The sequence below is a fragment of the Gopherus flavomarginatus genome, chromosome 9 (genome assembly GCF_025201925.1).
Source record: "Gopherus flavomarginatus isolate rGopFla2 chromosome 9, rGopFla2.mat.asm, whole genome shotgun sequence".
Classification (NCBI taxonomy): Eukaryota; Metazoa; Chordata; order Testudines; family Testudinidae; genus Gopherus; species Gopherus flavomarginatus.
This window is the reverse complement of record NC_066625.1, coordinates 16,143,444-16,155,699: the sequence shown is the minus strand read 5'-3', so window position 1 is coordinate 16,155,699 and position 12,256 is coordinate 16,143,444. Positions and strand designations below refer to the sequence as shown.

Below are 12,256 nucleotides of genomic sequence, written 5' to 3'. Positions count from 1 at the left end.
TCACTTTTGGTGCTGTGTAATATGATAGACTGTTATAATTAAAAAGAACAGAGGTTTTAAAAGGAGGGAGGCACATCCTTCGTCAGATATTATGGTAATAGGCACGCAATAAATACTGAGAGAGATGTATGAAGAGGGTGGAAAGCACTCTCTAACTAAGGAGGGAGAGACAGCTTTGTAGATTCACCATAAACCAGGGAAATGTGATCTGATGTTAAAACCCAGAATGTCACTTTGGTAAAGAGGCATCTATCTTTGCGACTGTATACAGTATAAGACACACATGCAGATTTAGTACTGTTATGAGTCAGGGTGGTATTGCAGGCATTTGGTATTTTGTGTATAATTTTCCAAAAAAATTTCTCAGCATACCAAAGAACTGGACGGCTCAAACAACACAGGATATTGGACCATTCGTATCTCTTTTGTCAAAAGATGAATTAACAGTCCTTGCTGAAAAGGTATCTTTTCATCTTAATTTTTAAGATTCTAGAAGATTATTTTAAAGCTTTACTATAGTAAATGTTGTAATTCAATTTAAAATACAGGCATTCCAGTACTTAGTGAGTGTTTAATTCTACTTGCAAGGAACCTTGTAAATATTTTTGCCCAGTCCTGCATTCCTTACTCAGTCAAAACTCCTGGGATTTAGCCCATAATCTAAAGAGTTATCTGTACTTGTACATAGGTAAGTGCACATTGTTATATGTGAAGAGATTATATGTTTATGGATCTGTACACAGCCTGTCATGCTTTCAAAGCTTCATACAGTGCAGTGTTCCCTGCTCCCCCATTATGCTATCCAAATGTGAAGAGTTACCTTACTTGGATTTAAACTCTTTCTAACCCATTATTAACAGTGGGAGCATACTATGAACTATATATGTAGTATAGGTGTAGCCTTGTCAGTCCCAGGATAGAAGAGAGACACAGTGGGTGAGGTAATATCTTTTATTGGACCAACTTCAGTTGGTGAGAGAAATTTTTCTTATAAAAGATATTACCTCACCCACCGTGTGAGTTATATAGGCAGATGACGATTTATACCTTTTGGGCCTTCAGCTAAGAGCTAATGTAGTATCAGTAATATCTGATGTGGGACTATATCCTGCTCTCACAGGTGGTGGACTAAGTGGTTACTTTTCCATCCCTCATTTTTATAATCTTGTGATCTTTTATATATCTGTGTAATCTGATGAATTTATTCTGGAGAAGCCAGACAAGGGTGCAGTCGGGAAGGTGATTTTCTCAAGGGATAAAGTTTGAAATCAGCAAGAAGTGTTATTGAAAACTCCCTCCAGCATGTGGTTCATGCCAGTCATGGGCTCATGTAACAGGAGCCTCCCCCAAATCATGGTCCCTCTAGCTGCAAGGAGCCAATTTACAGTCCTATCCCCTGAACACCTGTAACAAAGGGGTGGTGGTGGTGGTGCTGAGTTGTGGTTAACGTTTGTTCACTGGAGCCTAGGCAGTGCTCTCGCCCCTTGTCACATCCTGACTGCTTTGTTTCAAATGGGAGGGAGTTCTGAAAATGTCTTATTGCTTTTATCTCCCATCTTTAAGTTCCCAAATACAATTTTACAAATAGCAAAGATGGCTCGGCCAGCGTCTCCACCTGAAGAGTTTCTATCCGTTATATTTGAATCTATTCGCAACTCCAGTACTAGCATTAGAGCATCTGATCCCACAACTGGTGAGTATTTCACTGGTACCTGTCCAGCGTCAATGTGTTGGATTGACAATGGTGACATTTTTGACTATGCTGCTGCAAACTGAATGGTATCTTTGTTGTCAAATGCATTTTGAGAAGCAGTAGGACAAAAAGCAAAATGCCAAGTATTTTAAAGAGGTTCAGTCTTTTAGAAACATTAGAGCAAAGACTTTCACCATTAACATGCTTATCTTTTTAATGATCAGCTAATGAAATGCTTTACTCCATTAAAAATACACTGCTAAACAAGTGTTGAAACGTGTCTGGTTGCATACAGATTTTGCATCTTAGAATTATTTTGCTTCGCATTTAGTATAAGTGAAAGTTTCATGAATAGAAAGACAGCAGAGAGCCAAAATGTTGAGCCAAAAGATGCTGCCCAGTTAATCCTTTATCAGACATCAGTATATGTTGACTCAGCTGTTCTGAATGTGACATCAGTGTACTGTGGTCTGTCTAAACTGACCATATTCGTTGCTACAGATTAAAATAAATTTTAGGAAAAACACAATTGTTTGCTTATCAGAAACTCTTGTGCCAAATGAAGTCTGTCCTATGTATTTATTACACATACTTTTGTTATATGTGAGTATACAACTTCATTGTAGCCTCTGATAATTTAAAAGATTACCCTTGCAATGAGCCAGGGAGAATATTTAAATTATGTAGTCTAATGAACTGCAAGACATACCTGCTCCTGCTATTGGGTAGATTTTCAAAGGCATGAATGTGGATTAGGCACACAACGTTTGCATTGTGAGTTGGGTGTCTACCTGCTTTTTGCATCTTTGAAAGCTTCATCCTGTGTTCTTTGTTTAATATAGTATAGGCCTCAATCTTTCATGGAGCTCTGTGCTGGGAGACCTTTTAGATCTGTGTGAACCCCCACTCATATCCAGTGGAATGATTCCAGATTTATGATGGTGTATCTGAGAACAGAATTTGCCCCTTATAATACTGTATTTACATACAAAGGTGGAACAATAAATGTAGTTTTGGAACAATGTATTCTTGCCTCAATTCAGCAAAACATTAATAATACTTAGCTCTTATTTAGCACTTTTCATCAGTGGAGCTCATAAAAATTTACAAGAGGTCAGTATCATTATCTCCATTTTACAGGTGGAGAAACTGAGGCACAAAGTGGTTGAGTGGCTTGCCTGAAGTTACCCAGAAGGCCAGTAGCAGAATCAGAAACAGAACTCAGTGCAGAACTGTGTCTGAGTCCAGTGCTCTAGTCTACGGTACACTGCCTCCCCCCATTCCACTCCACTGATTAGATGATCATGATGGTCCCTTCTGACCTTAAAGTCTGTGAGTAACATGGATCCAGAAGCCACTCTGGCTCACCTCACTGGCCCCCTCTACATTCATGGGCAACGAGCAGCCAATGCAGAGCTCCCCGGTGCTGCCACGCTCCCCACCAAAGGCTATCATGGTGCTCCAGTGCTGCAGAGGCCTTTCATTCTTCAACAAGTATGAATAATTTGGCTGGAGGGAGGCTTGAAGTGGACAGTTTGTGCTGTCCTCAGACACACACAAGAAAGAGAGCCTGAATTAATTTTAATGAAGTTCTGCAACATAATCACACACAGTTTATAGAGAGCTCATATAGCAAGTTTCAGCCAGAAGTGAAGTTTTATGACTGTCACCAGGTCATCTGCCTCATTAGTGTTCCCTTGTGGTCTGAAGTTGTTCTGCAGGCACCTTGCCTCATTTTCCCCCTACAAGAGGATTCTTAAACACACACAAACTCCTGTTAAATTCAGCTCACTCCTTCCTGTGGCTGGATTTATTAACATAACATTTCAAAATAAAAGTTCTCAAATCCCCATAAAGCTTCTGCTCCAGTCTCCTGCTGGGTACCTTGCAAGCCTTCCCTACCTAGAGCCCGTTTCCTAAAAACTCAGGGTTCCCTGTTGGAGCCTTCTTGCTCCCAGCAACAACTGACTCTGCTTGTTTCTCCCTCAGCATCCCTCCTCTTGCAGATTCCTACTGCTCTTTAGAGGGCTCAGGTGTGTCCACTTTGTAACTAGGGTTGGTTGGCCCCAGGCCTCTAGCCATTAAAGGGGGAAGCCACCCTGTTACAGTGACAGACTTCTAAATCCCTGAAAAACAGGATTATTATGGAAACACCTTCAGGATTTCACTGATCTAACGTTGCTCTTCAAACTTCATACTAATGGGCCCGGTGTTTGCCTTTCAGAATATCCAGTTGTGGGTTTGTCGTAACAACAGTAATGCTTAGCACTGTCATTTTTTAAAATCTGTATTTCTCAGTAATGTTATTTAAAATAAAAGTGAGGGTCCTATGACCACTTTTTACAGAGGGGAGATCCGAGGCAAAAAGATTAAGTGATTTACCCCAGGTGTCTCAGTGAAGCAGTGGCAGTGCTGGGAATAACACCTAGGTCTCCTGGCTCAGCGTCATGAAATGCTATTGTGTTTATGGTCAGATCTAAGCATTTTCACATATCTGCCCCATTCATGCTTGATCAGTGTGAAATCTGATTATAGCAACAAGAAAAATGAAGCAGCATCAGACACAGGAAATGCTGCCAGGATTGTAATGAATACTCCTATCTGCAAACTTGCCAGCGGAGCTGGTGTGTTACAAGAAATTAACTCCTTAAGGTTTTTTTCCAGGGGCCAAAAACATTAGGTTTTCATGAAAAGGGCATGGAACTGTATTGTCTCTGCATGGGCAACATTTACATAAGAAAAGCTGACCTTTTGCAGTGGAGGAGAGTGAAACAATCTAGCTTTACAAGAGGCCAGTTTCTACTATGGACAAAGGCAAAGCAGTGATGTCTCCTGGTACAGCAGAAGCCAAACAGCTTTTCCGTTTGCCCACAGATTCATCCTTCTCAGGGTTCTACCCGCTGCTGTAGTTTTATTTGATTCAAATAAATCTTTCCTCTGCTTCCTTTCGAAGTACAAAGCTATTTTGTACATCCTTGCTTTAATTTGTTTAGCTCAGGAAGCTCAGCTCAGAGGCAGCATCTGTGGAGTTCTGCTTTTTACTGGGGATGGACAAATTTGAAGATATTCAGAGATTGTTTGGTTTGGTAATGATTGTACAATCATTTCCTAGATTAGGGACAGGAGAGTGGCTAATAAGAGACCATGTTAGGATGCTAGAATCTCCCTTGCATCAGTATCAGGGATATTAAGCCTATAGAGTTTGTCAATATGCACAGTAAAAAGAAGAACAGGAGTACTTGTGGCACCTTAGAGACTAACCTATTTATTTGAGCATAAGCTTTCGTGGGCTACAGCTCACTTCATCGGATGCATAGAATGGAACATATAAGAAGTGTTTTCTTATTGGTTTTTGAGTGTTATGATTCCTGATGTCAGATTTGTGTCCGTTTATTCTTTTGCGTAAAGACTGTCCGGTTTGGCCAATGAACACTTCAGCCTCTCTGGCCACTCAGTAACAGACCTGAAGGTGGCAATTTTGCAACAGAAAGACTTAAAAAACAGACTCCAACAAGAAACTGCTGAGCTTGAATTGATTTGCAAATTAGATACCATTAACTCTGGCTTGAATAGAGACTGGGAATGGCTGAGTTATTACACTACTTGAATATATTTCCTTATGATAACTATCCTTACACCTCTTGTCAACTGTCTGTAATTGACCATCTTGATTATCACTACAAAAGTGTTTTTTTTCCTGCTGATAACAGGTCATCTTAATTAATTAGCCTCTTAGAGATGGCATGGCATCTTCTCTGTATGTGTATATATATACTCTTCTTATATGTTCCATTCTGTGCATCCGATGAAGTGAGCTGTAGCCCACGAAAGCTTATGCTCAAATAAAGCTGTTCATCTCTAAAGTGCCACAAGTACTCCTGTTCTTTTTACGGATACAGACTAACATGTCTGCTACTCTGAAACCTGTCAACAAAAAAGAAGCAGACTCTGCCCTTGTATCAGATATTTGACCAATACAATTTGGCAGACCAAACATTTCTATTGTAAATAAGCATCCCTTTCAGTGTTTTCCTAATTCTTGGCACTTTAACAGCATGCTTGACATGAGTATTGCATTTCTCTCACATTTAAGTTCTGGAAACCAATCTACTTGCCTTGTTTAAATGTCAGGCAAGGCTTACAGTCATACATCTCTGACAGTGCCTTTCAAACTGAAGACCCATTCAGACCTGCTACTGAATGTAATAGCTAATGAGCTGGACTTCACCAAGTCTTGTTTGAACAAAGATAGGCAGGTTTATTCAGTTGCAATTTGTGTGTGAACAAAAATACAATACAGTGGTGGAAACTTACACTGAGGCCAAACTAAGGAACTTAATTGAGTTCTGATTCAAGCAAGACTCCTGCTGAAATGAATGGAAGACTTTATCTCAGGATTTGATTCTTAATAATGTAGGGTGCATTTTTTTGAGTCTGCTTAGAACAGTTGATGCTCTTTCTAGCTACTGCATGCAAATTCCATTTGATTAAGATACCTTTATATGGTAATTGTTTTAAAAAGTGTGTTTGCTCCTCCTTTCCTTTCCAGCATGTGCTGCTTTCCAGGGTAGGAGCAAATGTTTACCTAAACTTAGGTGAACACTAGTTTTGTAACAAGCACATTAATTGCACTTGTACTTTTTTTAAATGCATTTTTATTTCATTACAAAAATATTTTATGCTTAAGTTAATGTCAAGATTGTCCTGGCTTCAGTTAATACATATTACATCAACATCATAACAAGAGAGCACAAGTCTTTGTTGCTTTGCATTTTTGTTAGTTTTCTTCAAGGAGATTACAGGAGAAGTCATCTCTTCAGTCTGTGTTTTGATTTCTTCCCAGACTGCACAGGAATCACAGCTCCTTCTTCAGATGAGATTATTAAATTAGCAGAAGCAAATGCCTTTTGGACAGTTCAGGAACTGCAGTGCCTGGATACAGATACTTTTACCAAAAACATGGAATTCCTTGGGACTGTGATGAGTTTCAACAGATCCCAGCTTATTGTCTTGAAGGAGAAAGCTAAGCAGGTAGCTATTATGTCTGCAAAAGAAACATACATACATAATTTAATTTACTGTTATTGAAATATGCATTTCTAAAGCCACCATTGCTGTAATAATCACTACTGCTGCAATAATATCCATTGCTTATTGGGGAAGTAATCTAAGATTAGTCATAAAATAATATCCTCCATTATTTTAGATTCAACTGGCTAAATACCTCCGAGCTATTGGCTGCTGTGCAGGTTGTGTTTTCACTTTTTAAATGCTTATTTTATTTATTTATTACTAGCTTTTCACTGTTGCTTAAAAAAATAAAAATCACAAAGCAGGACCCAAGAATATAACTCAGCCTTCTAAGAATCAGGCTCAGAGTGCTAAATTGTTTAGGAACAGTTAAATCATACAAAAACTATGTGTAGACAAACCCTAAGTCAGGAGTTGGTCCTTTTGTCTTGATTAATTAGCTGGTCATAGTGGAGATCTGTAGTCAGGAAAGAAGTGGCCACTACTGGAAGGTTAAATTAGAGACCCACAACTTGAAGAAGGCTTGCTTGTTATGATACCAGGCAAGCTACTAGCCTTTCCCCTACCTTGATGCTCTTCTTTCCTAGTTAATAAATAAGGCTCTTCATTTCCAGTTGTAATTTTGTTTAAAATTTATCAGGAATTTATCTGTGTTTATTATAAAAGTATAAAAATGGGTGGAAAGTCAGTGCAAAAATTAACTTCAGTTTTCCAAATAATTATTGGTATTAATATTGAGGGATGGGAAGACAGGGGAAAAAAAGCAACAAAGAGAGATGAAAGAGTTTACAAAGCTATTATTATCTCTAATCCATTGCAGAAAGAAAACTTTTCTTTTTAGTTTACTGTTGGTGACTTATGCTTGATATTAGGGACTTCATTGTAAAATCCCAAACCCTGGGTAGCATAGGGGGATGGGGATGCCTGGTACTCATGGGGGGCAGTGAGTGGGCAGGTGGTGCAGGGTGCTCTGTGTAGGAGAGAGTGCCCAGTATCTGTGGTGGGGGCGGTGGGTTTAGGGGTACCTGCTACTCACCACAATGTAGCAATGACAAAGGCTTCCCTCCTTGCAAGCCTGTTGCTGCAGCAGTCAGGCAGTCTCAGCTGCCAGGACCTAGCTCCTTGTCCCTCTCACTCCCCACTGTGAAGCAGCAGCGACTAACTGTCCTCAAGCAAGTCAGAAGACTCTGTGAGAGGGAGACCAGGTCACCATCTTTCCTTCTCGAGCAGGGAGCCACATCTGGAGAGTTCCAGAACTTCCAAACTTCGGATGAAAATCAGTAAAATCTGAATAATGGCTTTTTTAAAATCCAGAAATTTGAGAGAAAAAAGGTAAAAAAAAAAACAAACAGGGCCAATCATACTCGCTCATTCCACCAACTTATATTCACTAACCAGAAGTCATCTTGTGTGACAGTGTAAGTATTTTTAGATAAACTGAGTATCACCACCCTAGAAATATGAAAGGCTCAGTTCTCTGCAGTGTCCAACCTCTGTTTATACAGTGAAGAATGGGATTAGCAGACCACACAATCCAGCCTGTAGCATTTTATCTTTGTTAATTACTACTTTAAAATCGGAAGTAGAGACAATGGAGCATGTAAGCCAGTGTTATGAACTAATATGTGCTGTATGTTAATTTATTTGAAAGGTTTGGGGTGCATTGCCAGGCTGGAAGAGTTACCATATCGTTTCCCTTGGACGCATTGCTCTAGCTCTCAATGAGAGTGAAATAGAAGCACTAGATTTAAGTTCTATTGACACTGTTGCTGCACTTAGTCAACAAACAGAATGGACTCTTGTCCAGGTAAATATTTTATTAAATTTACTTCTGGTGAAAAGGATGGGATGAATGACCCTCCAAGACCTGAAATCACCTACAAAACGAATACAGCTCCCCATGCTGCACTTCCAGTTTTTCTCAGCCAGGATCTCCAGTGCCACCTCTAAGGGTGAGAAGGTAGTTAAAGGTTCATGCCTACTTGGTTCTATGCCTCTCTGGTGAGAGAACCAAGGAGGGTGAAAATACATATCAATTGTGATAATGTTCACTGTGCTCTGACCACTTGCCCATTACGAATTAGAATGAGACCATCAACTCATTCCTTCCAGGTCTCTAAACAGACACAAGTTGGTAAAAACAATTAGGCCTTATTGACCAAGGCTGGATTGAATAGTACTACTTCCATCACCCTAAATTATTCTTGGGGTAATTCTGTGCCAATATGCAATGCAGAATTTGCAGAAATTAATGTTGTGCCTGCAGAATTTCCTCCCCCCTTGCAAAAAGGGCCTGCAGTGCTGCTAAGCACCATTAGGGACTGATGGACCCGACAGAACACTGAAGATGCTGCTGGTGGGAGGGGGAGAGAGCTAGAGGGTTCATGGCAGCTGCAGTTCCCAGCATGGCCTGCCCCTGAGGGAAAGAGAGGGCAGCGCAAAGGAAACTCCATGCCAGCGTGGGACCAAGCATCAGGCTGTTTTCCTCTCTGGATCCCTGGGCTTGAGGGAGGGGATAGGGATGGGGATGTCTGCGCTGGAAGAGTCCATGGCTGGGCTCGGGGCGGGTAGGGAGTTTGGGTATCTGGGCAAGGAGGGGCCCTGCAGCTGGGCTTGGGGGGCGGGGAGCAAGGTGAAGGGGGCAGAGAAACAGGAACCAGGTTGTCACAGGGGTTTCTTTAACACTTTTTACTCCTGGGGGAATTTGTGTATCTGTATTGTTAAAGACATACTTGCTGACAGGTATTTTGAAATAAATTACCAGAATTATTGCAACTGGTGTGATTATGTAGTGTTATTTTAACAAATAAAATTTGCATCATTTTAAAATATTATGCACAGAATTATTAATTTTTTGGCACAGAATGTCCCCAGGAGTACTAAATGCATCCAGACACTTGTACAGGTGATCTGTTATTTACAATTATTCCATTCAGATGCTCGAGTACTCACTCTGTTCTCTCAATATGCCTGAATAACTCCCGTTAATGCCAGTAGGATTTACACAGTGAATAGAAGAAGATTAAAATCCTTTATTTGCATGTGCAACTAGCAGCAAATTTCTGTCCATGTGGTCTTACCATCACATCTCTTCAGCGTATGACATTAAGTTGATGGTAGCTAGCATTGGCAGAATGTCAGGAATCTATGTAACAGATGTTTATGCTGAAGAGGCGCTATAAGGAAACAGAAGGAACTGGAGCGTTTTAACACAGTACTTCACTTTTGATATTTCCTGTTGTATTTTAATAAGTGATACTGATTAATCATTAAGCATAGCTTAGCATCTACATAAAACACTTAGCACAGTACAGGAAAGCTCTAATTTTCCAATGCTTCGTGCTGGCCATTTATGGGAGAGAAAACATTACCTATAATTTAACTCTTTTCAGTTAAATTGAAATTGGGAAGTTTTGTTAGATGCTTCAATAGCTGGTTATTCTGGTAAAGTGTTCATTTATGGCCCAGTCCTGGGAGGTACCAAGTCTTTCGTAAGAGGTGCTAAATGCCTTCAAGTCACATTGATTGTACTGGTAGGCAATGGCATTCAGCACTGCTCAGGAGGCCCGGTGCCCATAAGTGGCACTAATATTGCTCCCACTGAAGACAATAGCAAAATTCCCATTGAGTAAAATTACAGATCAGTTCATAATAGCTGATATCAATAGCAGCTTCCAGTTGTAGAACCCTATATTACATTTATAACCGGTCTTGAACTCATTGCCTCTGCAGGCTAAATCTATTTTACAAGGGTTTCTTGAAGACTCTGGTCAGACAGTCCATGGACTGAAAAGCTTTGATATAGCAGGATTAGGAGCTAATCTGTGTGCTCTGAACACCACAGACATCAAGACCATAAAGACTACAGAATTCAGGTAGAAATACTTTATTATCAAAATTAAATAGTTTTATTTTTAAATCTCTGTTAATGGTATTAGTGGTGAAATTTGTCTCCCTTCAAGGATTTCCAGAAGCACTATGTCTAAAGAGCTCTTTTCCAACACTTTAAAAGCTTTTGGGCATGTCATAATCTTTGGGAAGATGTCTAACCAGAGCCACTGAACTGTGCTCTGTTAACATTTTCTCTGATGCCACCTCTATTAATGAAAGCCATGTATCCAGCAAAATCTGCTTGAAGGGCCACTTGAAATAGGCAACTTTGCCATCTTCAATGACCCTTTAAAATATTCCCAGATTTTTACATATAAATTTGTTCAGCCCTTAGTTTAGAAAACACCTGGATCAAGCAACTGATTTTCAGTGGAGCCTTGAGTGGCTGTTTAAGACAGATTCCAATGTGATCCACTATAGCTATTGAAGTGAGAAACTCAAATTTGTTGCTTAAAGCATTTTAGATTTTTTTTTAAAAGGTTGACAGTTCTAATTCTTTGCAATACCTGTATGTTCATCTATATTTGGGCCTGAAACTGTGTTTACAACTCTGTTAGCATAGATTAAGCATATTTTAGACATTTTAAACACTGGATATAATTACAGTATGTCATCCTAACCCCATTGCCCTTTTGCAGTGCTGTGATTGCAAGAGTTGGCTTGTTGCCATGTAGCACTCCTGTTCTGGAAGAGTTTAAGAAGATGGCAGAATCTGTATTTGGAATTGCTGCAGAGTGGAACAGCTCTATTATACATGAGATTGGTATCATAGCAGGTAACAAGACCGACCTCTATCAGTGGCATTTCTGAAACACCATCTTTAAAAGCATTACAGGATAGGTTCACCCCATATTGTGCTTCTCTGCACCGTCAAGGGACAGGCGTCACCCGTCCAAGGAAGCACAGGCAGCCTTTCCGTTAACATCCTTCCCCACCAAAGAAAAATACTGTTCGTCTCCACAGGGTATTCTGACTTCCCATTAATGGGGGACTTCTGTCAGAGTCTGCACCAGCTTCTGCTGGAACTGACTAGAGTGAATTTGGCCCTGTACATACTTCACAGAGTTAACGTGGCTAAGCAGGGCTAAGTCAAACTGAAATTTCAGACCCACCCCTCTGGAGGGACTGTTCTTCCTTTCACCCTTAAGTCGTTGCTCTTACTTCAAAGTGAGGTGCCTACCAGCTTTCCAGCATACAGTTATCCAGCTGAGCATTGCACTGCCCACAGCTGCTGTCTCTCCATTTACAGGGTCCCAGAATCCTACCTTAAGGTTCAGTCCTGCAAGGGACTGAATGTCTCATCTGAAGTCAGCAGGAATTGAGGGTGGTTAGCTTGTTGGAGAACAGGGCCTTTATCTGCTCCCTGCATGTTCATGGAACCCATTTATAGAGAGCAGGCATGCCGAGTCGGTATTGAAGTTCTTCTCCTTACTCCAAGAATGTGGTCAGTTTAAGAGTGACATGTTGTATGTCACTAACAAAATGTACGTGTGTTTCAGGGATAGCCTTCTGCAAAAGCAGAAGTTTCCCTTGGTGAACAGAGTCCGCATAGTGATTTGTACCGTGACTCCTCACTTAGTCATCCCGGTTAATGTTGTTACGTTGCTGATCAATTAGACAACATGCTCGTTTAAAGTTGTG

General features: G+C 40.4%; 1 protein-coding gene across 1 annotated transcript in view; it reads left to right on the top strand.

Moving 5' to 3' along the window:
- The window catches only part of OTOA (otoancorin), a 61,335-nt gene that overhangs the window by 32,737 nt on the left and 16,342 nt on the right, over window positions 1–12,256 (top strand). Inside the window, exons 21-26 of the mRNA XM_050966780.1 lie at window positions 368–461; window positions 1,564–1,693; window positions 6,537–6,724; window positions 8,376–8,531; window positions 10,457–10,599; window positions 11,254–11,390. Coding sequence (XP_050822737.1) covers window positions 368–461; window positions 1,564–1,693; window positions 6,537–6,724; window positions 8,376–8,531; window positions 10,457–10,599; window positions 11,254–11,390 — 848 coding nt within the window. The remainder of the gene's footprint in view (window positions 1–367; window positions 462–1,563; window positions 1,694–6,536; window positions 6,725–8,375; window positions 8,532–10,456; window positions 10,600–11,253; window positions 11,391–12,256) is intronic.